The sequence below is a fragment of the Callospermophilus lateralis genome, chromosome 18 (genome assembly GCF_048772815.1).
Source record: "Callospermophilus lateralis isolate mCalLat2 chromosome 18, mCalLat2.hap1, whole genome shotgun sequence".
Classification (NCBI taxonomy): domain Eukaryota; kingdom Metazoa; phylum Chordata; class Mammalia; order Rodentia; family Sciuridae; genus Callospermophilus; species Callospermophilus lateralis.
The window spans coordinates 11,707,672-11,733,427 of NC_135322.1; the positions used below are offsets into that span (position 1 = coordinate 11,707,672).

The following is a 25,756-nucleotide window of genomic DNA, read 5'->3' on the forward strand; positions in this document are numbered from 1 at the left end:
TTAGGAGAGAGGAGAAAGAAGCACACACACACACACACACACACACACCAGGATTGAGAAATACAACTGGGGGTTGCCTTGGCTGGAGGGCTGTTGAGAAAAGATAAAGAAACATTTTCCTCCAGGAACAGTGGACACTCTGTAATCCTAGATACTAGGGAGGCTGAGGCAGAAGGATCACAAGTTTGAGGCCAGTCTCAACCATTTAGCGAGGCCCTAAGCCACTGTGAGACCCTGTCTCAAAAACAAAAAAAAGGACTGGGGATGTGCCTCAGTGGTAAAATGCCCCTGGGTTCAATTCCAGTACAAAAAAAAAAAAAAAAGAAAGGAAAGAAGGAAAGAAGGAAGGCAGGCTATTCTCCTAGAGCCCTGGGAATACCATTCCAGAGGGGGACACAGTATGGCCAAGGTGTGGGGGTGGGACCCAGAGGACTCCAGGCCACAGCTGCTGTCCGTTCCTGTCTCACCCACCGGTCATGCCCACTGGACATTCTGCCACCCATCCTGCTCACAAACCCAGAACTGAGCAGGCAAAGTTGGAATTTGCCCCTGGAGGCCAGGCTGAGGGGAGATTCTGTCTCCTGCCCAGGCTTCTTGATCTGCCCAGAGCCTCTGAGATTCTTCAAAGAAACCTCAAGGCTCAAGAAAGCCCCCTCTGACAGCTGCTGACCTTGCCTCACGCCTTCCTAGTCCAGATGAGGGAACTGAGGCCAGATGGACTCGGGGTCTCATTCAAGATCACACAATGGGATCCTGGTTGGCATCCAGGCCACTCAATTCCCACCCCAAGCCAAAGGTGGCGGAATTAGAGCCAAAGGGGAGACAGGCAGGCAAAGTCAAAGACTAGTGATAATGGCTCCAGAGAGTCATTAAGAGCTCCTTTCATTCATGGGGAGACTAACGCACAGAGAAGTCAGGTGGCAGGCTGAGAATCACACAGCCTCCCTCCAGAACCACACTCTTTCTCAACCAGCTGCCTCCGCTGACCACCAGGCCAGGTGGCAGGGTCTGCGGCTCAGACTCTAAAGCCAAATCCCACCGACTGTATGACCTTGGGCTGGTCTCCCACTCTGAGGGGCCACACCATACTGACCTTCTGGGGCAGCCAGCGCCCCCAGGAGCACTAGGGCAGGGAGGAGCCGGAGCATGATTGAGACCAGAAAGGAGGAAGCAGGACACAGGTGTCCCGGCCTTTTATTCAAGGGCCTTGTCCAGGGTGGCAGCCCCAGAAGAGGGAAAGCAAATAGCCAGTGAGATAGGGGCCCCACCCAGCCTCCTGGCTGCTAGGACACCTAGTAGGAGGGAGGGGCAGAGGGTACACCCAGGTGGGGAAACTGAGTCCTGAGAGGCACATGGCAGGAGCCTCAAGCTATTTCATGAGGCAAAAGGACATATGGACGTGCTGTTATTTTAATAATTATTATTAATAATAGGTTGTCTGGGGCTGGGGCTGCGGCTCAGTGGTGGAGCACTTGCCTGGCATGTGTGAGGCACTGGGTTCCATCCTCAGCACCACAGACAAATAAAATAAAGAAAATAAAGGTAGTGTGTCCACCTACAACTAAAAAAAATAATAATATCGGGTTGCCTAGTGACTCGGGACAGAAGTTAACTCATTAAATCCTTGCAATAGTCCCACCAGTTGATCATTCCTTAATCCACAAGCCCAAAATGTGAAATGCTCCAAAATCTGAAATTTTCCAAGCACAGACATGATGCTATAAGTGGAAAATGCCCCCATCACAAGACTTTGTTTCATGCATGAAATTATTAAAATGTTGTATATAATGATCTTCCTGTTGTGTGTATAAAGTGCATCGGCAACAAATGAATTTCACGTTTGGAGTTGCTTCCCATCCCCAAGACATCTCATTATGTGAATGCAAATATTCCAAAATCTCAGAAAATCTGAAGTCTGAAACACTTTCAGTCCCAGGCATTTCAGTTAAGAGACACTCAACCTGGACAAGCCCCTATTATTAACCCCAGGAGAGAGACGCAAAATCTCTGGCTGCCAGTCCGCATAGGTTATTGTCAGTGGCAATTCTGCCCCATAGCTAGGGTGGCATATGGCGGCCTCCACGGACCCACAGCCTTGCAGTTGTGGAACGGGGGGTTTCTGGGAGGAACCAGAAACCACGGGGGTTCTCAAGGTCTCCAGGCGGCAGATTTTTCCCAGCCAAATCTGGACATATCTAAACTGAGTCTCCAGGGCTTTGTCCAGGTCCACAAAACTCAGGATTTGAACTGAGCGCGGTGGCGCACACCTGTAATCCCAGCGACTCTGGAGGCTGAGGCAGGAAGATCTAGAGTTCAAAGCCAGCCTTGGCAATGGCAAGGTGCTAAGCAACTCAGTGAAACCCTGTCTCTAAATAAAATACCAAAAAAAAAAAAAAATAGGGCTGGGGAGGTGGCTCAGTGGTCACGTGCTCCTGAGTTCAATCCCTGGTACCAAATAAAACAAAACAACCCTCAGGATCTGAACCTCAGTCTCTCTAAATTATCCACCGGGATTCAACAAGAGCAAGATTGGCCTACCCTAGCTGGGTGACGTCCTTCTCACCCTCCTGCCCATACCCACGGATGGGCCCTCTTGATTTGTCCATCTGTTCAATGGGAATGAACAGAGGGCCCTGTGGTGGCACTCGGGGCATCTCTGTAGAAGTCACCCCTTCCTGGAGCTTTGGACTCCTGCCGAAAGCCCTTCTGTGAAGATGGAGTTCTCTGAGGTGGGACCCTAGGATTGTCCCTTCCCCTCTCTGGGCCTCAGTGAGTTCATCTGCTGAACGGGTTTAGCCCCAGGCTGCGGGGCCGGGGCGGGGGTGATCCCAGCGAATGCTCCCCAGTGGCTCAGTGCTGTGTGAACTCACAGCAGCCGAGTCCCGGCTTCAAGGTGCTTCTAGAGGGGGAAGAACGCTTGGAGCCAGGCAGCCGGGTTGACATTCCAGTTCTGCCACTGCTGCCTCTGAGCTGCGTGGCCTTGGGCAAGGCATTTGGAGCCTGGAGTTCCCTCGTTTGTAAAATGGGGTGACTCCAAGGACCTACATCAAGGGGTTACTGCCAGGAGTCAACAAGTTGATGCATACAGAGCACTTAGGACAGCAGGCACTAGCTGTGGCTGTCACTGTCATCATCGATAATTGAGCAACATAAATTTGACTGGTGAAAGAGGCAGGCTGAGGTCGCCGCTCCCCTTGGCTCAGAGGAGAGATCCCAAGCAAGAGAAAGGACAAGTCCAAGGTCACCCGCAGCCTCTGGGGCTTCCAGACACGGGGCAGGGTCCCTCCATCAGTGTGTACATTTGAAGAGCTTGCTTTGGAAAGGTGCCAACCCGGAGGAGGAAAGACAGAATCCTGGCAGGCGCTGACTTCTCTTGAATGGCTACTGAAGCAGGAAGAAGTCTGGGGATTGGGTTCATTCACTTCCCTCCTGGACCATCCAGACCCCTTGATTCAGGAAAGGTGGGCCGAAGGGAGAGGGAGTCAGGGCAGCTCCCAGAGCTTCGTGATTAGAAGCCAGTCTCCCCAGAGGTTATCAGGCTGGGAATAAGGAGTCACTGTACAAACAAAGGCTTGTGGGGTAAAGAGTGAAGGGCAGGCATGCAGGGACGTTTCCCTGTCCTTCGTTTGGAACTGGAGGTAAGGGGACGTCAGGCATCAAGTTACTTAATGCACACACATTTTAAGCAAGTATGGGCACATTTCCTGCATTTCTACGCTGCTATGTTCTCGACCTACTATTCTGACCCGAGATTTTCACACTTGACAGTCACGTAACCTGAGTTACATAAGGCACGTCCTCTCTCTTTTTTCTGCTGGGTGCCCACACGTTGCAGGGTTAGGCAGGCATCTTCCCACCATTTGATATCCCAAACTATGCTGCAAAGAACTTTGTGTCCGTCTCATTTTGCAAACGTGCCAGATTCCCAAAAGTGGTAAGTGGTCTTACCCCCATCCAGAGGGGTTTTCCATGTTTATAATTTTGAGAGCAATTGCAAAATTACCTTCCGTAGGGTTGTACCAATGTAAACTTACACCCACACCCTGGACAAATATCTGTTTTTTCACAGTCTCTCCCAACTCCACATATTCTCAAACTCCTTGATTTTTTTTGTGACTCCTGAAGGCGTCAATGTGCAGCTCCTGCCAACAAGAGATGGAGTCTATTTCTCTTCTTCTCTTGAATCTGAGTGGGTCTCATAACTTCCTTTGGCCCAGAGAATGTAGCACAAGTGATGTTACCTGAGTTCCAAGCCGAGGCCTGGAGGACTTGCAGCTTCTGTCTCACCCTCTTGCTGCAGGCACCCTTGCAACAGTGGGCGAGTGGGGCCTGGATGGCCTCCTGCAGGACGGGAGACCGTGCGGTTTCCATGGAGAAACCTTGGACTGCGGCCATCACTGTAATGTGAATGAGGCCGTCTGTCTCAGTTTGAGCTGCTATAACAAAATCCCACAAACCAGGTGACTTATAAAGAATAGAAATTTATTTCTCTCCTTTCTGGAAGCTGGGAAGTTCAAGATTTAGGTGGCATCATATTGGTTGTCTGGCGGGGCCTTGCTTTCTGGTTAACAGAGGCGTCTTCTCTCTGCTTTCTCACGTGGTGGAAGGCTCAAGGCAGTGGTATGAGGGCATTAACCCATTCATAAGGAATCTGCCCTGGTGATCTAATCCCCTCCCCAAGGCTCACCTTCTGATATCATCACCTTGGGGGTTAGAATTTCAGTATCTGAGATTTGGGGGAGACACAAATATTCAGATCATAATACATCTGAATCTAACCAGGCCTGGCCAAAGCAGCCTAGACCAGAGTAGCCCAAACCACTCACAGAACCATGAAATTTAATACTTGTGGTTTGTGGTGCTGGGGATCAAACCCAGGGCCAAGCTCCCCTAACAACCCGCACTGAGCTACACCCCAGGCCATACCTATTGGTTTTAAGTCCTATTTGGGGGGCCCTTTTTTAAAAAAAATATTTTTAGTTGTAGTTGGACACAATACCTTTATTTATTTATTCTTATGTGGTGCCGAGGATCGAACCCAGGGCGTCACACACGCGAGGCAAGTACTTTACCACGGAGCCACAACCCCAGCCCTTTGGGCTGGTTTTAACAACAGAAGTTAAATGGTGTAAATGGCTATTTTACACTGTGCTTCCTTTCCTGTCCTTCGCTAGTGGTTTTATTGGTTCACAGAAGTCTCATTAGTTTCCTGTGACTGTTGTAACAAGTTCCAGCAACTCAGGAGGCCTAAAGCACAGGAACCCGGTCATCTACCAGCCTGAAGTCTCTGAAGTCAAGAAATCCAAGATCAGGGTGTCAGCAAGGTTGGGGTCCCTCCAAACCCTGGAGGAGAACCCTTCCCCGCCTCTTCCCAGTCCGTGATGATTGGCTGTCAATCTTCAGTATCCCTTGGCTTATAATTACATCAGTCCCGTCGCGGCTTTCGTTGTCACATGGCCACCTTCCTGTGCTTCTGTCTTCACATGGCCACCTTCTTACCAGGACACCAGTCATGTTGGATGAGGAGCCCACCCTGCTCCACTATGACCTCAGCCTAATGAATCATCTGCAGCTTGTTTCCAAATAAGGTTCCTTCCTGAGTCATGGGAGTCAGGATGTCAGCTTATCCTTTGGGGAGAAACACATCCATGCCCTGATAGAAGTTCCATATGTACTGGAGGCACCGGTCCGTGAGTTGCTGAGACGGTCTCTGCTCATGCAGCCGGGTGGTGCAGAGTGCTAGGGGCAAGGAAACTGTTCTCTGCACCCTCCACAAACTGTGTTCTTCTCTGGGTCCCTTCTTCTCCCTATATCATCCCTCTCCCCATGAAGCCAGAGAAAGGCAGGCCAAAGAGGTCTATTGAGGATGAGCTGAAGGAGGCTGGGGATGGAGAAAGAGTGGGAGGAAACTTCTAGCTCCTGGTCCTGACCCAACCTCCAGGCCAGCAGCCTTCGGCACGGTGGTTATGAGCTTGGGCAGTAGAGCCAGCTGCCCGGGTTCGAATCCTCGCCCCCACACGCCCAGGCTAACCAACTGCAGTGCTGCGGATGGGACCCCAGGGCGCTCTCCATGGGCGACATCCCCAGCCCTTTTTGCTTTTTATTTTGAGACAGGGTCTTGCCAAGGTGCCCAGGCTGGCCTCATACTTGAGATCCTCCTGCCTCACCCTCCTGAGTCCCTACAGGCAGGTGCCACCATGCCCAGCTGGCAAGCTAATTCAGGGTGACTGTGCCTCTCCTCTCAGTTTCCTGTGGCTGCTCGAACCAACTAGCATAAACTGAGTCGCATAAACCGTGGAACTTCATTGTCCTCTAGTACTGGAGTGAGTCTCAGCAAGGTGTCAGCAGGGTCCTGCTCCTACAAGAGGAGATGCCAGGGGGAGTGATTTTCTTGTGCTTTCCAGTGGCTCTGTCTTCCTGCTCCCCTTGGCTCTCGGCCCTCCACCGGTCCTCACAGCCCCAGCCAGCTGCCCTCTCCGACCCTGGTTTCCTTGGCTTCCGTCTCACGACCTTCTTCACGTCTGTCTATGGTCACAGTTCCTTGTCCTTGTTCAGGGTCACTTGTGATCCTATTGAGGATCCATCTGGATCAGCAGGATAATGTCCCCATCTTAAAATCCTTAATTTAGCCATGCATGGTGGCACACACCTGTAATCCCAACGGATCAGGAGGCTGAGGCAGGAGGATCGCAAGTTCAAAGCCAGCCTCAGCAACTTAGTGAGGCTCTAAGCAACTTAGTGAGACCCTGCCTCAAAATAAAAAAAGAAAAAGGACTGGGGATGTGGCTGTGGAGTTAAATGCCCCTGAGTTCAATCCCTGGTACACACACACACACACACACATACATCTTTGACTTAATCACTCTAGCTAAGATCCCCCCCCCTTTTTTTCCCTATAAGGTGACATCAATATGTCTCAGAGTTTAGGACCTGGATATCTTTGGGGGGCGTTATTCAGCCAACCACACCTCTCTGAGCCTCAGTTTCTTCATGTGTAAAATAGGACATGGTAAGGAATCACCAGGTAATACAGATAAAGTCCCTGGAAACGTACCCTACATCACATAAGCACTCGACAAAATTGAGTGAGGAAGAAACTCCCTTCTGAGCTGGGCACGTAACCCCAGCACCTTGGGAGGCTGAGGCAGGAGGATCGCAAGGGGCCAGCCTCAGCAATTTAGCGAGACCCCAAACAGCTTAGGGAGACCCCATCTCAAAATAAATAAGAAAGGAAGGAGGGAGGGAGGGAGGGAGGGGTGGGGCAGGCTCTGGGTGTGGCTTAGCGGTTAAGCGCCCCTGGGTTCAATCTCCAGTGAGCCCCCAAAAGACTCCCCTCTGGATCTCTGCCTGGAAAATGGAAAGAGAAGGGTATTGGCCTCAAGGGTTTCCCAGCTCTTCCTCTCCCTAGGGAGGCCCTGGGTAGAGAGGGCCTGTGTCCAGGAGGTGGCCAGGTAGCCCTGTCCCTGCCATCCGTGCCCCAAACCAGATAAGGACCCTGTCTCCCCAGCAGCCGGGCGTTGGGGGGATGGTGGTGACATTCCTCAGGGCAGAGAAAGAACGTCAGGGAGTCCCAGACACGGGCACATGCACACTCGCACACACGCACAGGGGCACAGTCACAGACTCACAATGACTCTGTCTCTCTGAGGGCCACTAGGGGTCACATTCTTACTCAGGCCTGGTCACTCCTCCCCACTCCATCTCCCTCTCCCCACCCCCTCTCTCTCTGCGCCTCTGACCCTTTGTCTGTCGCCCTTCTAGTCTGTTCCTATCTTTCTTGCTGTCTCTAGGTCTCTCCCTTGCTTTGTCTCTCCTGCTCTCTCACTGTCTCTGTCTCTGCACAAATTCCTCTTCTCCTTCGTCGGGGGAAGCCCCCGAAACCCAGGGGCCTCGCTCACAGCCCCGGCAGGCACGCGCTGGGTGAGGCCCAGGTGAGTCACAGGGAGGAAGGAGGGGACATTCCTGCTGCTTTCCTTGAGCTGTCAGGGCCCTGACCCCTGCCTGTCCCTCCCTCCTTGCGTCACCCGGAACCTTACAGGTGTGTGCTGGTAGAGGGAGAGGCAGAGAGAAGGAGTCAGAGAAAAAGACGGACTCAGAAACGGAGAGAGAAGGTGGCGCGGGGAGACAGAGAGGGGAGAAGCAGAGACAGAGAGACAGAGAGACGGAAAGACAGAAAGAAAGACACGGGGCAGAGAGAACTTGAGGGAGCCAGAGAGAGCAGGAGAGAGGGTCAGTAACAAAGGAAAGAGAGGAAACAGAGAGACACAGGGCAGGGAGGGGCCAGAGCTCTGTGAGGTGGGGTGAGCGAGCTCCAGGTGCATTCCCTCATCCTTAAATAAAAAAGGAAAGACCCACCAGGTGACCACAGCTCACCTACAGCTCTGAGGGTCCTCTCCCCTGAGTTTTCTTTTCTCTGGGAGAGGTCGGCCTCCCACCCACCCCAGACCCATTTTACAGGTGGGAAAACTGAGGATCAGTGGAGGAAAGCATCTTCCTGAGGTCATCTGGAGCACGGGGCTGAGCCAGACCGCAAACCTGCCTAGACCAGCACCCCCGCTTTCTATTTCCCCACCTCATTCACGTTACCGTCTTGTTCAGACTTCACGCCAACCCCAAGAGGTGCCCCGTTTTCCAGATGAGGAAACAGGCTCAGAACAGAGGACTGTGTTGGCTCAGGGTGACCTACCCAGGGTGAGCTTCACTGAAACTGTCATAGTCTGGGGACAACCTGCACAGTGAACCACTGGGCCCCAGCTCTTACAAGAAAGGATTTACTTTATCTTATAAGTATTAGCTCAAAGCTTCAGTGAATTAATAAGAATCACAATAATATAATCATTTTGGTAGAGGTAGTTAGTCCTCGTGGTTCCTAGACCTCACCAGGCACATTCTCACCCCCGGGCCTTTGAACTGTCTGTTCCCGCTCCCCGAAAATGTTTCCCCACACTTCTGCAGGATTTCTTCCCTCACTTGTCAAATGCCACCAGCTTGGGATCACCCCACCTAAGCAGCCCACTCCTCACCTGCACCCTGTGTCCCTTCAGCCTGCTTTGTTTTCTCCATCTGCTTATCACAGTGGAAGACGAGATAGCGAACACCTACTCCCCAGGGACCGGGTACAAGGGTGGCAACTGCGCTTTGTTTCCTGCTGTGTCTCGGGCTTCTGGACCAGTGCCCAGCACAAACTAGATCCTTGGTCAATGTGAAGGAATATGTTGGCTTCCGCCGTGGCTAGCAGCTGTTCTGGGTATTTCCCCTGCATTAAATTGCTGATTGGTGGAAACAGGAGGCTATCTTTTTTGCCATTTTATTTTACTGTTTTCCCATTATTATACACACTTAGAAACACAGAGCAATGAAGATAGAATGGCATAATAAGCTCCTATAAATATGATATAGTCAATGCAATTCTTGGCCTTTTTTTTTTTTGTCTTTATTTTCTTTTAAAGTATTTTAAAGCAAATCAACATCGAGGATATTCACCCCTGGATACTTCAATGAGGACCTATAAAAAATAAGAACTATTTCCCCACATAACTGCAAAAACATCTTTCTTAACGGACATATCTACTATTTGGAGCTAAAATGTTTTAAGGTAAATGACCTCATGTCATTTCACTTCCAAATATTTCCGAGCACAACTCAGCAACGAAGGCATTTTTTCCCGTAATCACAATACCACCAACACCCCTGATAAAACTAATAAAAAAATCTAGCACTCAGCTACATTCAATCTACCGTGGCCACAAGTTTTATCCTCGTTTTACAGCTCGGAAGAGTGATGGCCCCAGGTCCAGCAGGAAGAGGAAGAGCCGGGATTTGAACCCAGGCAGTTGGATGACGGAGCCGTGACCGCGGTGAGTCAGGGCCAAGCCACGTAACTGCCCAGCTCCCCGCCCCTGGGAGGGGAAGTCCTGTGGTGTGGCGGGGACCCAGGGAGAGGAAGGGGAGGCGCCCACGCCTCTGCGGTGACTGAACCTTTAGCGAAACGTCTGGGTAGCGCCCCCAGGGCCACAAAACTGTCTCCTTCCCGGGAGCGGAGACCCAGAAGGGAGGCTCCGGAGGCCGGCCGAGGACCGAGCATGGGCCGCCTGCCGCTGCCGCCGCTGCCGCTGCTCCTGCTGCTGCTTCAGACCTGCGTTCCAGGTAGGGGCTGGGTGTCCCCGGCCTGCGACACGGCGCTGCCACGGGTGGGGGCGGGATGTGGGAGGACTCTGGTCGGTTGGAGCCGCAGGGCTCAGTTCTCGGCTCTGAAAATGATAATGATCCTCGTGGACCCTCACGTGGCTCCGGAGCCGGCCCTGGGCTAGCGTCCGGGAATCCTAGTGGAGCCGGCGGGGGCGCGGGGCGCACGCCTGTCATCCCAGCGGCTCCCGAGGCTGGGCGTGAGGGCCACAGGTTCAAAGCCAGCCTCAGCAACTCAGCGAGACCCTGTCTCGGGATTTAAAAAAAAAAATAGAAAAGGCTGGGGATGGGCTCAGGGTTGAGCGCCCCTGGGTCCAATCCCTGGCACAAAAATAAATAAAGAAAGAAAGAAAGAAAAGAAAGAAAAAAGGTAAAGAAAAGAAAGAAAGAGGGAAGAAAAAGATAAAAGAAGAATTCTACTTGAAGGACGATATTTAACAGGGGCGACCGTTTCGCGAGTGCTTTCTTTATTCCAGGCGCTCTTCTAAGCTCCTTTGCAATTTCAAACTAGGCCGAGGGCACTATATTAATCCATATCAGAGAGGACACTGAGGCGCAGAGAGGTTAAGTCACCGGTCTGAGGTCGCACAGTCCATTCTTGAATAAGTGCGATTCTGACACCCTCCTCCCCAGCGGCGCCCCGCGTCGCATTTTACAAAAAAAAAAAAAAAAAAAAAAAAAAATCTAAAGAGCCTGGAGCCCAGCATCTCAGAGCTAGGTGCTGAGAGACCCCTGGACTCGTCCCCCGAGGGCACTTCCCCTCCGTACCCACTCTCGGACTCCACGGTCTCGCCCGCTTCCCCCGGAAAAATGTAGGGCAGCGGGTCTGAGAAATAAGAGGAAGTTGGGAACACACTGAGTCAGGGCCAGGTGGCAGCGGCGGCGCGCTGGGGGGTCGGGGGATGAGCTGCTGCTGCTCAATGAGCCACTTCGCGAGCTCTCGGCCCCGCGGGAGGCCGGGAATGAGCAATAACTCAGAAACTGGGTGAAAGGGGCGTCTGGGGGCCCGTGGGCGGGAATAGGGTCCCGGGAGAGGAAAGTGGACAGGGTTGGGGAGTCGGCCCGAGGGCTGGAGGGCAGAGACCCTCACGCAGAGAGCCACCCAGCGCCTGGCACTGGGCGGGGGGTCTGGGGGACTAGGCTTTCGGGGAGGAGCTAGGGGCGGGGTCTGCAGGACCGAGAGGAGCTAGGGGCGGGGTCTGCAGGACCGAGAGGAGCTAGGGGCCGGGATAGGACGGCGGCTAGATGAGCTGGGGCTGGGAAGGGTTGACTGGTGGGATCCGAATCCCAAAGACTCACGAGTTCGAAACCAGCCTCGCAACTTACACAAAGGGTGGGGGTGTGGCTCAGTGGCAAAACGCCCCTGGGTTCAATCCCCAGAACCGAAAACAAATTCTTTCTCTTTTTTAGAAAGAACCGATGGGCGGAAGGGAAGGTGGGAGAGAGGGTGGGGGGGGCGGGGCGGGTAGAACCTGGGGCGCGGGTGGCAGGGCGACGACGGTAGCAGAAGGGCACGGGAGGGGGCACAGCCTCTAGGTCGAATGGAAGGGTGAGGCTCGAGCGCCCTGGCAGAGTTCAGAGACGGAATAAACCGAGGGCACCAGGAGAGGGGAGGGGACCTAAAAGGGAGCAGAACGTCCTGGTTGAGAGGCGGGGGTAGGGCTTTCAGGATAGATGCTGAATTAAAGAGAAGGGCTCTGGCGAGACTTTGGGGAAGGATTTGTGGACAGAGAATGTTGGACAGGAATAGATTGGAACTACTGCCAGCCGGAACCCAGCACTGGAACCGACCGGCGGGAAGGAGGTGGCACAGAAACCACAGTGGACTGGGCCTGGAGCTGGCCCTGGTATTGGGGCAAAGGGCGGAGGCGGGGAGGCAGATCGTGTAAGCTTCGCTCCTTTCCTTTCCCTCTCTCCCTCCCCCAGCCTCCTGGGGCCTGCGGTGCATGCAGTGTGACAGCATCGGGTGCCACCAGGCGGAAGAGTGCGCCCTTGGCCAGGACCTCTGCAGGACCACAGTCCTTCACGTATGGGGAAGGTGAGATTTCCCCAGCCCCACTCAAGAGCAACAGGGAATTGCAATTGACCAAGAAAACTTCTCTCACCAGAAATTAGGGAAATGCAAACGAGAGAGAGAGAGAGAGAGAGAGAGAGAGAGAGAGAGAGAGAAACAGACAGACACACCCCATTTCACACCTGCCAGACTGGCAGTCATTTAAAATTCTGAATAGTGGCTAGGGTTATAGCTCAGTGATAGAGTGAATTCTTAGTTTGCCGCAGAGCCCTGGCTTCATCCCCAATACCAAAAATAAAGTTGAATATTGACAACATGCAGATTGGTGAAGATGTGAAGACACAGACCCTGTGATAGGGGGTAAATCAGCACCTATGCTGCTCAGAACAATTTGACACTATTTAGTTCGGATGAAGATCAGCATACCCTAGCCAGCAGTTCAACTCTAGGAATATAGAAACTCCAGGGACCCTTGGTCACAGATGCCCAAGGACACATGTATAGGATGTTCTCAGCAGCAGTGTTCATGCTATGGGAAATTGGAAACAATCTCAAGACAGTCTGCAGCAGAGACACCATGGTATGATCACATAATGGGATGCTAGGCAACAATGAAAGAAAGGAACTAAAGCTTCAGGTGTCTACAGGTAGACCCATATCAAAAGCATAAGGTTGAGAGGAAAAAATCATGTTGCAAAGCATGATACCCTCTATTAGCTTGACAACATAGAAAACAGGGCTGGAGATGCAGCTCAGTGGTAGATCACTTGCCTAGCCTTGGTAACGCTCTGAATTCAATCCCCAGTACTAACAAACAAACAAATGGAAAACATACCAGGTAGAGTGGCACTCGCCTGTAATCCCAGCAGCTTGGGAGTCTGAGAAAGGAGGATTGAAAGTTCCAGGACAACCTCAGCAAGTTTGCGAGACCCTGTCTTGAAATAAAATAAAAAGGACTCGGGGTGTTATCCCTGGCAAAGTGCCCCTGGCTTCAATCCCCAGTACCAAAAGAAAAAAAAAAATAGCAATACAACACAGAACACAGCAATACATATGGTTCTGCATACATAGTGTAAGAGCTACTTATACATGGTTGCCTCTGGACTGGATATGAAGGGAGCTAGATTTGGGAAGTTCAAACAGGGCATTTTAACTACATCTTTTTTCTTTTGTTTCTATTATTGGGTATTGAACCCAGAACCTCCCACCTGCTACACAAGCACTCTACCACTGAGCGACATCCCCAGCCCTTGTTTCCAAAATTTACTTTGAGACAGGGTCTCACTGAGTTGCCCAGATTGGTGTTGAACTTGGCAATCTTCCTATCAGAGCTCTCTGATTAGCTGGGTTATGGGAATGCACCACTATGATAGGCTTTCCAGTATATTTTTTCTTCCATTCCTTTAAAAAATATTTGGGCCAGCTGTGGTGGTGCAGCCCTGCAATTCCAGCTAGTTATGAGGCAGAAGCAGAAAGATCACAGGTTCCAGGCCAGCCAGGTGTGGTGGTGCACGCCTATAATCCTGGTGTCTCAGGAGGCTGAGACAGGAGGATCCCAAATCCAAAGCCAGCCTCAGCAATTTAGCAAGACCCTAAGCAACTTGTCTCTAAATAAAATATTAAAAGGGGCTAGGGATGTGGCTCAGTGGTTAAGCGCTCCTGAGTTGAATCCCTGGTACCAAATAAATAAGTAAATAAAATTCCAGGCCATCCTGGGCAACATGATGAAACTGTCACAAAATAAAGTGGAAAGGGCTGGGGGATGTAACTCAGTGATGGAGCACTTGTCCAGCATGTGCAAGGCCCTAGGTCAGTCCCCAGTAACCCACACACACAAGCACACAAGCAAATCTGAAACAAATATAGCAAAATGCTAATATTTTACAAAGGTGTGTGATGAATACCCAGTATTTATTATATCATTCTCCTATACATTTCCAAAAATTACTATTAGAAGCCAGGCTCAGTAACACACTCCTGCGATCCCAGAGACTTGAGAGACTAGCAAGTTTGATGCCAGCCTTGGCAACTTAGTAGCTCAAAATAATAATAAAACAAAAAGGCTGGGGATGGAGCTCAGCGCCCCTGGGCTCAATCCTCAGCACCTTAAAAAAATTATTGCCAGGCGTGGTGGCACATGCCTGTAATCCCAGCAGTTTGGGAGGCTGAGGCAGGAGGATTGTGAGTTCAAAGCCAGCCTCAGCAACCTAGCAAGGCACTTAGCACCTCACTGAGATCCTGTTTCTAAATAAAATATGTTTTTAAAAGGGCTGAGGATGTGGCTCCGTGGTTAAGCATCCCTGGGTTCAATCCTCAGTACTAAAACAAAAAAAACAACAAAAATGTCTATTAGAGGCTTCTCCCTGTTGAGATCACTAAGCTGTGGGGGAGGGGTAAGGGGTAGATGGATCCAGAATGTCCCAGTGATAGGGTCACTAAGAGAGAGCAGTGTGTCCATATGAGGGATGAGGTGGGAGATGACTTCAGGAAACCACAGAGTTAGACAGAGTTAGAGGGAAATCTGGCAAGGATCAGCCCTGGGAGTAAATGGCCCAGAGACTGGGAGTGTCACAGATTGGTTGGGCCCAGGGGAGCCTCAGGGGCACTAAAGATACCTTCCTCACAAGTGAAGAAGAGTTGGAGGTGGTGGAGAGAGGCTGTGCCCACTCAGAGAAAACCAACAGGACCATGAGCTACCGGACCGGCTCACAGATCATCAGCCTTACAGAGACTGTGTGTGGATTCAATTTGTGCAACCAACCCAGATCTGGTGAGTGGGGGGGGCATCTCTCACCACCCCAACACCCAACCAGCCCATCCTCATTACCATCTCAATCCTGTCCCCAATCCTACACCAGCCCAACCTCCCCTGCATACCTTACCCGATACCAAACCCAACTCAAACCCATCCAAGCCCAGCCCCAATTTCATTTGATCCCCACACTGTCTACAACTCCAACCTATCCCCAAATCCACCCTTCCTCATCTCAAACTATCCCCAGTCCTGCTCCCAATTATGAACTCACACCTGGCCCACACATTTGCATGGATGGTTGTCCTGTAGAAGATGCAACATATTCCTTAACAGTCTCGCACCCATGCTTGAGAGGTAAATGAGGTGTCCTGCTGGTGTGTGTGTGTGTGTGTGTGTGTGTGTGTTTTTAATCTAATTTTTCCTTGGGGACAGGAAATGATCCAAGCAATAGATGCTAAGGGGCCAAGCCACAAACAGAGACTCAAAGTTCTTAAGGGAAGTCAACAGAGGAGATAAAATGGGCGTTGGTGACAAAAGCCTGCAGTCTCAGCTATTTAGGAGACTGAGAGAGGATTGCTTGAGCAACATAGTGAGACCCTAGCTCAGAAAGAGAGAGAGAGAGAGAGAGCACAGGCCCATGCACCGGGCATGGTGGCACATGCCTGTAATCTCAGTGGCTCAGGAGGCTGAGGCAGGAGGATTGCAAGTTCAAAGCCAGCCTCAGCAACTTAGTGAGGCTTTAAGCAATTTAGCCAGGTCCTGTGTCTAAAGAAAAAGGGCTGGGAATGTCGCTCAGTGGTTTAGGGCCCCTGGATTCAATCCTGTGTACCCAGAGAGAAGGGGAGGAGAGAAAGGAGAGAATGAGAGGCTGCAGTGAGCTGGGAAAGTCCCCTGGTCCTTGATCTGGACAATTTTAAAAAAGGGAGCTGGGGAAGAAACTTCCGTAAACCCTTTCCCTGACTTTCATGGCTTTAGGCTCTGGTCAGTAGAAAAAGACTTAGAAAGAGTCAAATTCTCACAAATTTCCACAGGAGAAGAGAGGGTGAGGAAGGAAGGGACCCATGTTGCATTGTTAGCAGAGATTCCTCTTTTTGGCCCTGGTAAAGAAGGAAGTTGAGAAAGGTCAGTGCAGTCACAGTGACATTAGAAAGCACTGGGTCTTCCTTCTTCATCCATCCTGATTCTCTTCCATCCTAACCACAAACTTTTAACTGGTAGCAGGACTGAGCCAGATGATTATTTTTAAGAAAATGACATCAGGAATATTTATTTATTTATTTTGGTTCTAGGGATCGAACCCAGGGCTGCTGCTTTACCCCTGAGCTATATCCCCAATCCTTTCTTATTTTATTTTTTTTATTTTGAGACTGAGGTCTCACTGAGGCTGGCCTCAAACTTGCAATCCTCCTGCCTTGGCCTCCTGAGTCACTGGGATTGTAGTAGTGCCCTACGGCGCCTGGCAATTTTTAAGGAAGTGTCAGAATAGAAGACACTGGCTTCCTTTCTCAGGTAGATGTGCTTAAGGAAAGCACTAACTCTTGGGTCTAAGGAATGCATCTAATCAGAGACGACAATCAAGATACTTAACAATCGTGGTCAGTGCAGGAACAGATCCCAGGTGGGCCTCTGCTGGGCCTGATGTTTCCCCTCACGCTGGATCCTGGGGACATGAGCATTCTAGGGAGAAAGTTGGGCATGATCAAGGGTCCCCAAGGAGCTTGGGACACCCTCTGTCAATTCAGAAATCTAATAATTTGTATGCCTCTACCCCCACTTCTAATGCCATCTTAACTTTCTGTGACAGCTTCAAGTACTTGGTTAAATGACATCCTGTACTTATGTAATGCTGGGGACACAGAACTGATCAGGATTGGGCCTCGCCTCCATGGGACTCGCAGTTCAGTGTGTGGGGTGGGGTGCTAATGGTGTCAGACCCAACCACCAGATGGGTCTGCTGAGACTAATCAGGGCTGGACCTGAGAGGCCCAGGCAGGGGGGCCGGGCAGGGGTGAGGAAAGCAGGGTCTGTGGGACCCAGGGGGAATGCTTGACTGAGCTCAGAGAAGGGCTTCTAGAGAAAGCAGCAGCTAAACTAGACCCTGGTGGCTGGGGAGTGAAAGGTGAGGAGCCCCTGGAGAGGGCTTTCCAGCAGAGGAAGCAACCCATTCAAAGGGCCGGAGGAGGGTGAGATTGGAGTGGCTGGAGGACGGAAATGCAGGGGATGAGCTGGTGAACTTGGCCGGGTCATATCCCATAGGGCCTCGTGGCCTGTGGTGAGAAACATGGACCTCACCCTGGGAGAGCAGGGGGTCACAGATGGAAGCCAGGACCCCACACAGGAGGGACTGTCATAATCACATACACGTTTAGAAACCAGTCATTCTGCCCTCAGGATGGGAGACAGAGTGGATGAGGGGCAACCAAGTCGGAGGTGGGTGAGGCTGTGCAGAGGAGGAGGGCGGCTGGTCAAGGGTGTCAGCTGTGCAGAGGGACAGAAGGGACTGGGTCGAAGAGCTCTTTGGCAGATAGGTGCCGGCCTTAGTGATGGGGAAATGTGGGAAGGAGACGTGCGATTCTGACCGCGATGGAGTCACTTGTGCCAGGGTGACGCTTCTGCCAATGACAGCTGTAAACACCGGACAAACGACAGACAATGGTTGGAAGTCACTGGAGAGCAGCCAGTGGGGGAGACACTTGAGGCACTCGTCTTGGAAACAAGTGAAGCTCAGAAGTTGAGTTTCAGGGGCAGCCTGGCTTCTCCCCTGAGTGTACTTTGCAATTCGTTGCTGAGAAGGGGAAATGGAGTCCTGCCCAGAGAGAGAGTTGCTAGACGGAGAAGACAGGTTGGAGTCTGGGGGTGCCAGTGTGTCTGGAAAAGGAGAGGTAGTACAATCCTAGAATAGATGGGGCCACAGAGAAGGGAGTCCCCAAATCTGCAAACATATTTCCCTCAAGCCATTGGCAAGCTGCACGTGCATAGGGTGAGACTTCAAGAAACTCAGCAAAAAATAGCTGGGAAGCCACAGAACCGAGCCAGACTTGCAGCAGACATGTGATGCAGCAGGCAGGTGCCAAGCTGAAGAGCCTTTGGAAAGCACCCCAGGTGTTCCCAGGGGTGAGGGCAAAACTGAAATGGACCAGCCCTTAAAAAGCCCCATGCAAGGGGAGTATTCAGTGGTAGAGCGCCTGCCTACCATATATGAAGCCCATCCCCAACACTGCAAGAGAAGAGGGGCTGGGGATGTAGCTCGGTTGTAGAGTTCTTACCTGGCATGTGCAAGGCCCCGGTATTTTAAAAAAAAAAAAATTATTATTATTTTTTATGGGGATGGTGAAGATAAATCTGAGCATCTGGAATTCACTTTTTTTTTTTTTTTTCAGTGCTGGGGATAAAAGACAGGGCCCCACACATGCTACACAAGTGCTCTACCACTGAGCTACAACCCAACTGTTTTTATTTTTTCTAAATATTTTTTTAGATGTGTAGACCTTTATTTTATTCACTTACTTATACGTGGTGCTGAGAATTGAACCCAGTGCCTCCTCACACATGCTAGGCAAGCGCTCTACCACTGAGCCACAGCCTCAGCACCCCAACTCTTTTTATTTTATTTTGAGAAAAGATTTTGCTAAGTTGCCCAGGCTAGTCTTGAGCTTGGGATCCTCCCGCCTCAGCCTCTTGGGAAGCTGGGATCACAGGAATGCCCCATTGTGCCTGGCCAGACTCTATTTCTAAAGAAAGTCAAATAGAAAAGATAAAACAGTGACTGAGCCGGGCACAGTGGCAGACACTTGTAATCCCAGCAGTTTGGGAGTCTGAGGCAGGAGGATCACAAGTTTAAAGCCCACATCAGCAAATTATGGAGGCTCTAAGCAATTCAGTTAGACCCTGTCTCTAAACAAAATATAAAAAAGGCTGGAGATTTGGCTCAGTGGTTAAGTGCCCCTGGGTTCAATCCCTGGTACAACAACAACAACCTCTTAAAGGTTCTATCACCTCTCACATCATCACACGGAGGACAAACTTCCGACACAGGGACCTATGGGAACAAATCACATCCAAACCACAGCAGTGGAGATTCAGGTGGGGACAGCCAGGGGGCACCCGAGAGACAGCTGGGTATGTAGGTCTGGAGCTCAGACTTCTGGAGACAAGTTTGTGAGTGACCAGCAGAGGGACGGAAATGAAGCCATGCTGACAGATGGCTTGGGAGAGAATCTGTGCCGTGAGAAACGAGAGGGCCTAAGACGGAGCCCTCACAGAGTGGCCTGAGAAGAGGAGTCCTCGAGGAGACCCCTGTGTGGGGTGAGACAGCTCTCTTGGCCACGATGGGAATTTGTGTTGTCCTTTTTCACGAAGTTCATGGGAGAAGACGCGGGTTATTGGCCTTTTAGGTATTTTTCTTTGAGGGAGCTGAGTTGGCTTTGGATGCCATGATTCACCTAATCTCCGCAGGCTTGCCAGTTGAGGCCCTTGGCTCACACGGTCCTGTCCCTTCTTTAAGTCTTGGCCCCAACTCAGCTCAGATGTCTTGGGTCGGGAAGGGGAGGGCGCGCCAGGCTGGGCCACAGCATGAGCCAAGGCCTGGGCAGAGGAAGGACCCAGTGTTTCCAGGGAAAAGTAACTGATCCAGTTGGCTCGACCAGAAGGTCTGAGTGGAAGGCAAAGCTATCATGAATCAATCAAGGGAGACTTTGATCGCTCCGCCAATTAGGTAGTGTACGAGGTGTCTATTGCTGTCTTACAGATTGCCACAAATGTGCAGGTGCTATTTTACAAAGTATCTGGTGGTCAAGCATCCCCGAGTGGCTTAGCAAGGTGGCTCCAACTCAGGGTCTTTCTTGTAGTTCAGATGTCAATTAGGGCTGCAGTTGTCTGAAGGCTCTCAGGGTACCTTCACTCCCAGGCAAGATTCCCTCAGATGGCTTTTGGCAAAGGTCTGGGTCCCCACCCACACATGCAGAAGTCCCCATGGTACCACATGGCGGCTGGCTTCCACCAAATCAAGAACCAGGCAGAAGCTGCAACCTCCTTTATGGTTTAGACTCAGGAGTCACATGCCCTCGTGGTGGGATAAGGAGGAACTGATGCGGAGGTGCGGCCTTGAGAGAGCAGAAGCTCCAGGGCTCAACCCGTGGAGTCTCACCCACTTGTCCCTCTTCCACTTAGTTCGATCGCGCAACTCCCGCTATGGCCGTTACCTTGAATGTGTCTCCTGCACCTCATCGGACATGAGCTGCGAGAGGGGCCGGGAGCAGAGCCTGCAATGCCGCTACCCTGGAGAGCAGTGTGTCGAGGTGGTGACCCACCGGAGCCTGGAAGGTGAGCCCCCACCTGCCGGCAACCTCTCCTTTCTGCTCTGCTTCTCCCCAAGCTGCACTTTGCAGAGATCCCAACATAACAGACATTTGAGCAAATGATCTATTTTTCTCTCACTCAACAAGTCCAGGGCCATTAGGATAGCTCCAGAGTCACCAGCAACCTAGATGTCTCCTCATTTCTTACGTAGCGCTTTCATTCTCAAGACTGCCTCATAGTCTGATATGGCTGCCAGAATGCCAGGCCTCATATTCAAGTTCCAGGAAGTAAGAAGGGGCCAAAAAGAAGGACTCCTCGTTTTGTAAGAGTTTTCCTTCTTCCATAAAGTACTTCCATTTATATCGTATTAGCCAGAACTTGAGCACATGACGGTGAGACCCCGGGAGGCTGAAATGTAGTCTTTTGGCAAACTTTATGGCTACCCAAAATAAAATGGCAAAGGGATAAAGAGAGAAGCAGAAAATGGCCAAATACCTACTGCAATGGGCAACCCAGTCTCGGCCCCTCATCCACAATCTGACCTCTGGCCTCTCTCTTTGACCCCACAGGAAACACAAGGGATGAGCAACACTCCCGGGGCTGTGGCTACCTTCCTGGCTGCCCAGGTCCCACTGGCTTTCACAACAACCACACTTTCCACTTCCTGCAGTGCTGTAACACCACCAGATGCAACAGGGGCCCAGGTAAGGGGCATGGGAACTGGCATGAGGCCTGGGACTGGGACAGGGAGGTTCACCCAGGCAGACTCTCCTGGCCAACTGCCACTCACCCACTCTTGGACAGACCACTCCTCTCTGACTGTCCATGTCCTCTCTGAAAAAATGGGCCTAGCAAGCCAGGCGTGGTATAGCACAAGCCCATAATCCCAGTGACTTGGGAGGCTGAGGCAGGAGGATCACAAGTTCAAAGCCAGCCTCAGTGACTTAGTGAGGCCCTAAGCAACTCAGTGAGACCCTGTCTCTAAATAAAGTACAAAAAAGGGCTGGAGATGTGGCTCAATGGTTAAGCACCCCAGGTTCAATTCCCAGTACCAAAAAAGAGGAGGAGGGCTTCATAAGCCTTTCATCAAAGAATTTCATAAGAATTCAGTGAGACCATCCATCCCTCAAGAAGGCTCATGCTTCGTGCCTCTGCCTCTCTGGACTCTTTACACCACTCATTACCTCCGCTGCCGCCACCCCGGGCCCACTCTCCACTCCTGCCACCCAAGCTCGACACCGCAGCAAGAGTGACTTTTAAATGTGAATCTGGTCATGCCACGCTCCTTCCTCGAGCACTTCAATCACTTCCTCTCCCTCTTAGAATCAAACCCAAAGCCTTGCTGTGATCTGCATAACCCTGCAGCTGTTTGCATGGTGAACTTCATTTACTTTCTACAAACTGCCGTGGCTTTTGTAATGAGGCCACCCTCCACCTGGAGGACTCCCCTGGAACTCTCCTGGCTGGCTGCTTCTCATCCCTGAAATCTCAGCTTTCACATGCATCCTCAGGGCGACTTCCACAATCCATCTTCCCCATTACAATGCAGATCTCTCCCATTCTGTCCAACAGAAATGTCTATTTCAGTGCTGTCCAATATGGTAGCCCCTACTGTATGTGGCTATGGAGCACCTGAAATGTGACCTGAAGTTTTAAATTATACTTAACACCAATTAATTTAAATTTAAGTAACCACATGTGGCCAGTAGCTTCTATATCAGACAGTGTCGCTCTAAATGGTAAGTTCAAGAGGGCAGAGACTGTTTTGTCTCCCACAGTTGCTTATCCAGGGCCAGGCATGGTGCCTGGTCAGAAGTGGGGCTCAGGGGGAGCTGACAGTTGGGTTTCTGCCATAGGCTGAGAATCCACCCTAAAAGAAGGTGCAGTTCAAACTCCCGACCACAAGGTGGCTCTATGATGTCTGGGGGTGGGGGGACTTGGGCATTCTGGAGAGGAAACTTGTGGCAGGATCCGCTTGCTCATTCCTTGGTCTCTTGTGTCTCTTTTCTTCTTAGTCCTGGAACTTCAAAATCTGCCACCAAATGGAATCCAGTGTTACAGCTGTGAGGGCAACAGCACCCATGGATGTTCCCCCACAGAGACTTCCCTTATCGACTGCCATGGCCCCATGGATCACTGTCTGGAAGCCTTAGGCACTAATGGTGAGGCCCTCTGGAAAGCTGGGAAGGGACACTTACTGGGGGTGAGAAGGATCTGAAGGAGGATGGCTTCCAGTTGAACTTAACCAAGGTGGATCTTCCAGTGGAAAAGGCGGGACTTCCTTCAGGAGGGTCCAAATTGTAGTAAGGAGTTAGGACTGGTCCATTAGGAAATGGACCCTCCTGCCTTCCAGGTGTGGACTTCTTTAGGGGTGGGATTTCCTGTAGGTGTGTGGGACTTCCTGTGGACATCTGACATCCTGAGAAGGTGTTCATTCCAATGGTTAACATTTGAAGACAAAACTTTTTTCTTTTTTGTATCAATACTGAACCCACTGAGCCACATCCCCAGCTCTTTTTATTTTTTATTTTGAGACAAGCCTAAGTGGCATAGGGCCTTGCTAAGTTGCTGTGGCTGGCTTTGAACTCGAGATTCTCCTGCCTCAGCCTCCTGAGCCCCTGGGATGACAGTCGGGTGCCACCATGCCAGGCAGGAACATTTTGGCTTCAAAACTCCTTCACCTCTCAAAAATTGTTATGACAGTTATATCTGTAGATGTGTACTAACTAGAAATTAAAACAAAAACTAAAGGTCTATTAATAAATTTATAACATGATTTACATTTACTTAATAAGATAACAGAAAAACTCTATATTATACATTAACACAAGTAATATTTTTTAAAATGAAGAATGACTATGTGTTCCAAAACAGAAAAAGGAAAGCTGGGCACGGTGACACACACCTGAAATCCCAGTGACTCTGGAGAGTGAGGCAGGAGGATCTCAAGTTCAAGGCCAATCTCATCAACTTAGTAAAACTTTGTCTTAAAATAAAAAATAAAAAGGTCTGGGGATGTAGGTCAGTGTTAGAGGACCTTGGGGCTCAATCCCAGTATTTTAAAAAAAAAAAGACTATTAAAAAAAACAAGTAATGGGAAGACTGGCATGTTTTACTGTCTCTTTAAAGTCTGGCTTAATAGAAGACAGCTGTATTCTCATTTCTGCTTCTACATCAGTTTCTCGAAATATCACATGTCCTGGAGTTTCTGGAAAACTCCACTGTGTCCTTGAGATTGAAAAAGCCCAATTTAGCATTATTTTGAGAATAATTTTGACTTCACAGACTCCTGGAATGGTTCTGAGGCACCACCAGGGGTCCCTGGACCACACTTTGAGAATTACTGCTTTGCCCAGGTGGCAGAGGACACAGCCCCCACTGCAAGTGGTACATCAGCCACCTGAGAATTCCCGGCCCAGGCCCGAGAGCTGGGAGTCTCACTGGGTCTTCTCTTTCCTCAGGGCTGGAGAGCCAGAGCTACACCATAAGAGGCTGTGCGACTGCCTCCTGGTGCCATGGCTCCCACGTGGCGGACACCTTCAGCCTGACCCGTCTCAATGTCTCCTGCTGTTCTCAAAGTGGCTGTAACCACCCGGTCCAAGATGGCCAGTATCGCAGAAGTGGTGCCCCTGGCCAGCCTGGCCCTGCACACCTCAGCCTCACCATCACTCTGCTTGCGACCATAAGGCTATGGGGAGGCGTGCTTCTCTGAACCTGAACCCCAAGCCCCCACCCTGGCTGGACCCGGGGTAGCACTCTACCCTTACCTCAGCTCCCGTCCCGCAGACTTGGGTGCCAGTGTGCTGTCCTCTCTGGGACTCAGCTTTCCCAGCTCAGAAGACCTAGCTCACTACGTTTTCCTGAGAACCAGGGAAAGAAGGTGGGGAAAACTACAGGTCAGTGCGGGACACTCTTGGTTTTATTAATATTTTTGTCATTGTTATTGTGTTATTATCCATTAATATTCATATTATTTATTTTATATGTAAATAAATTTTTTAAATAGTGAACCAAGCCAGGTCTGCTCTTCTCTTTAAGATTCATCTTGGGGAGGATGAATGCTGGGTTCGTGGGGTGGGGGGACAGGGTCTGCCGGCTCCTGAAATTAGAGGTCAGGTTGTGGACAAGCAGTCCCACAGATACAACATGGAGAAGAGCCAGGAACCCTAGCTGTGTTGTTTCCCAGAGCTTCTGTAACACATTGCTGCATACTCACAAAGTTGGTGGCTTAAAATGACAGAAACTTACCCTCTCACAGTTCCAGTGCTAGCAATACAAAACCAAGGTATTGGCAGAGCCATGCTCCCCAAAGTTTTTAAATCCAAGGACACTTTACCACTGAGATAAATCCTCAGCCCTTTTTAAATTTAATTTAATTTTAAATATTTTTTAGACGTTGATGGACCTTTATTTTATTCATTTATTTATCTGCAGTACTGAGAACCGAATCTAGTGCCTCACACATGCTAGGCAAGCACTCTACCACTGAGCCACAATCCCAGCCCTATTTTATTTTTTAAATTTGAAACAGGGTCTTGTTCAATTGCCAAGGCTGGCCTTGAACTTGTGACCCTCCTGCTTCAGCCTCTGGAATAGTGAGGATTATAGGCATGCATCACTGTGCCCATTCTCTCTTTAATAGAACAACCATCATTGGATTTAGGACCCGACCTAGTCCAATATCGATTAATTTAATCATTGCCTTAGTCAGATTGGCAAAGACTATTTCCAAACAAAGTCACATACATGGTTACACCGGTTAGGACCTCAGTATATATTTCGGGGCGGGACAGAATTCAACATCCACAGCACCAACCAATAGCTAAAACCAAGGCCTCAAATACAAGACCCCAGATGAACATCCCAGCCATCTCCAACTATTTAAGCCAGAACTTTTGGCTCCCAGCCATTGTGAAACAGACACACACCAATCCTGCCCAAATTCCTGACCCACAGAATCATCGAATAGAAAGGTTGTAGTTTATACCACTAAGTTTTGGTGAGATAGCAATGGCTAACTGGGACAGTCATATTTAAAACTGTCACCGTGGACAAAGACTTTTATTTACTCACTACTGTATTTCTAGTGCCCAGAATATATTTGGAACATCACAGATGAAGAAGAAGGAAAAGAAGGAGAGACTACATCTTTGATGATGTCTTCCAACAAAAACTGAGCCAGGATTTCATTTCTCATGATGCTGGTGTTAGTCAGCTTTGGTCACTGTGACTCAAATACCCTAAAAAACAATTTAGAGAAGGAAAAGTATATATATACATTTTCAGTATTTTTTTTAAATTGTAGATGGACACAATACCTTTATTTTATTTATTTATTTTTATGTGGTGCTGAGGATCAAACCCAGTGCCTCACATGGGATAGGCAAGTGCTCTACCACTGAGCTACAGCCCCAGCCCAGAAAAAAAAATTTTTGGCTCATGGTTTCAGAGATTAAGTCCATGGTCAGCCAACTCCATTGCTCTAGGACTGAGGGGGGACAGAA

General features: G+C 50.3%; 1 protein-coding gene across 1 annotated transcript; it reads left to right on the forward strand.

Annotated features, from left to right (window-relative positions):
• The first annotated feature begins 9,996 nt into the window (after positions 1-9,996).
• Positions 9,997-24,197, forward strand: Plaur (plasminogen activator, urokinase receptor). The gene is made up of 7 exons (XM_076838616.2): positions 9,997-10,146; positions 12,112-12,223; positions 14,827-14,969; positions 20,124-20,276; positions 20,822-20,956; positions 22,268-22,414; positions 23,714-24,197. The coding sequence occupies exons 1-7, from the start codon at positions 10,083-10,085 to the stop codon at positions 23,962-23,964; spliced, it is 1,005 nt and encodes a 334-aa protein (XP_076694731.2). The 5' UTR covers positions 9,997-10,082; the 3' UTR covers positions 23,965-24,197.
• Positions 24,198-25,756: the final 1,559 nt, after the last annotated feature.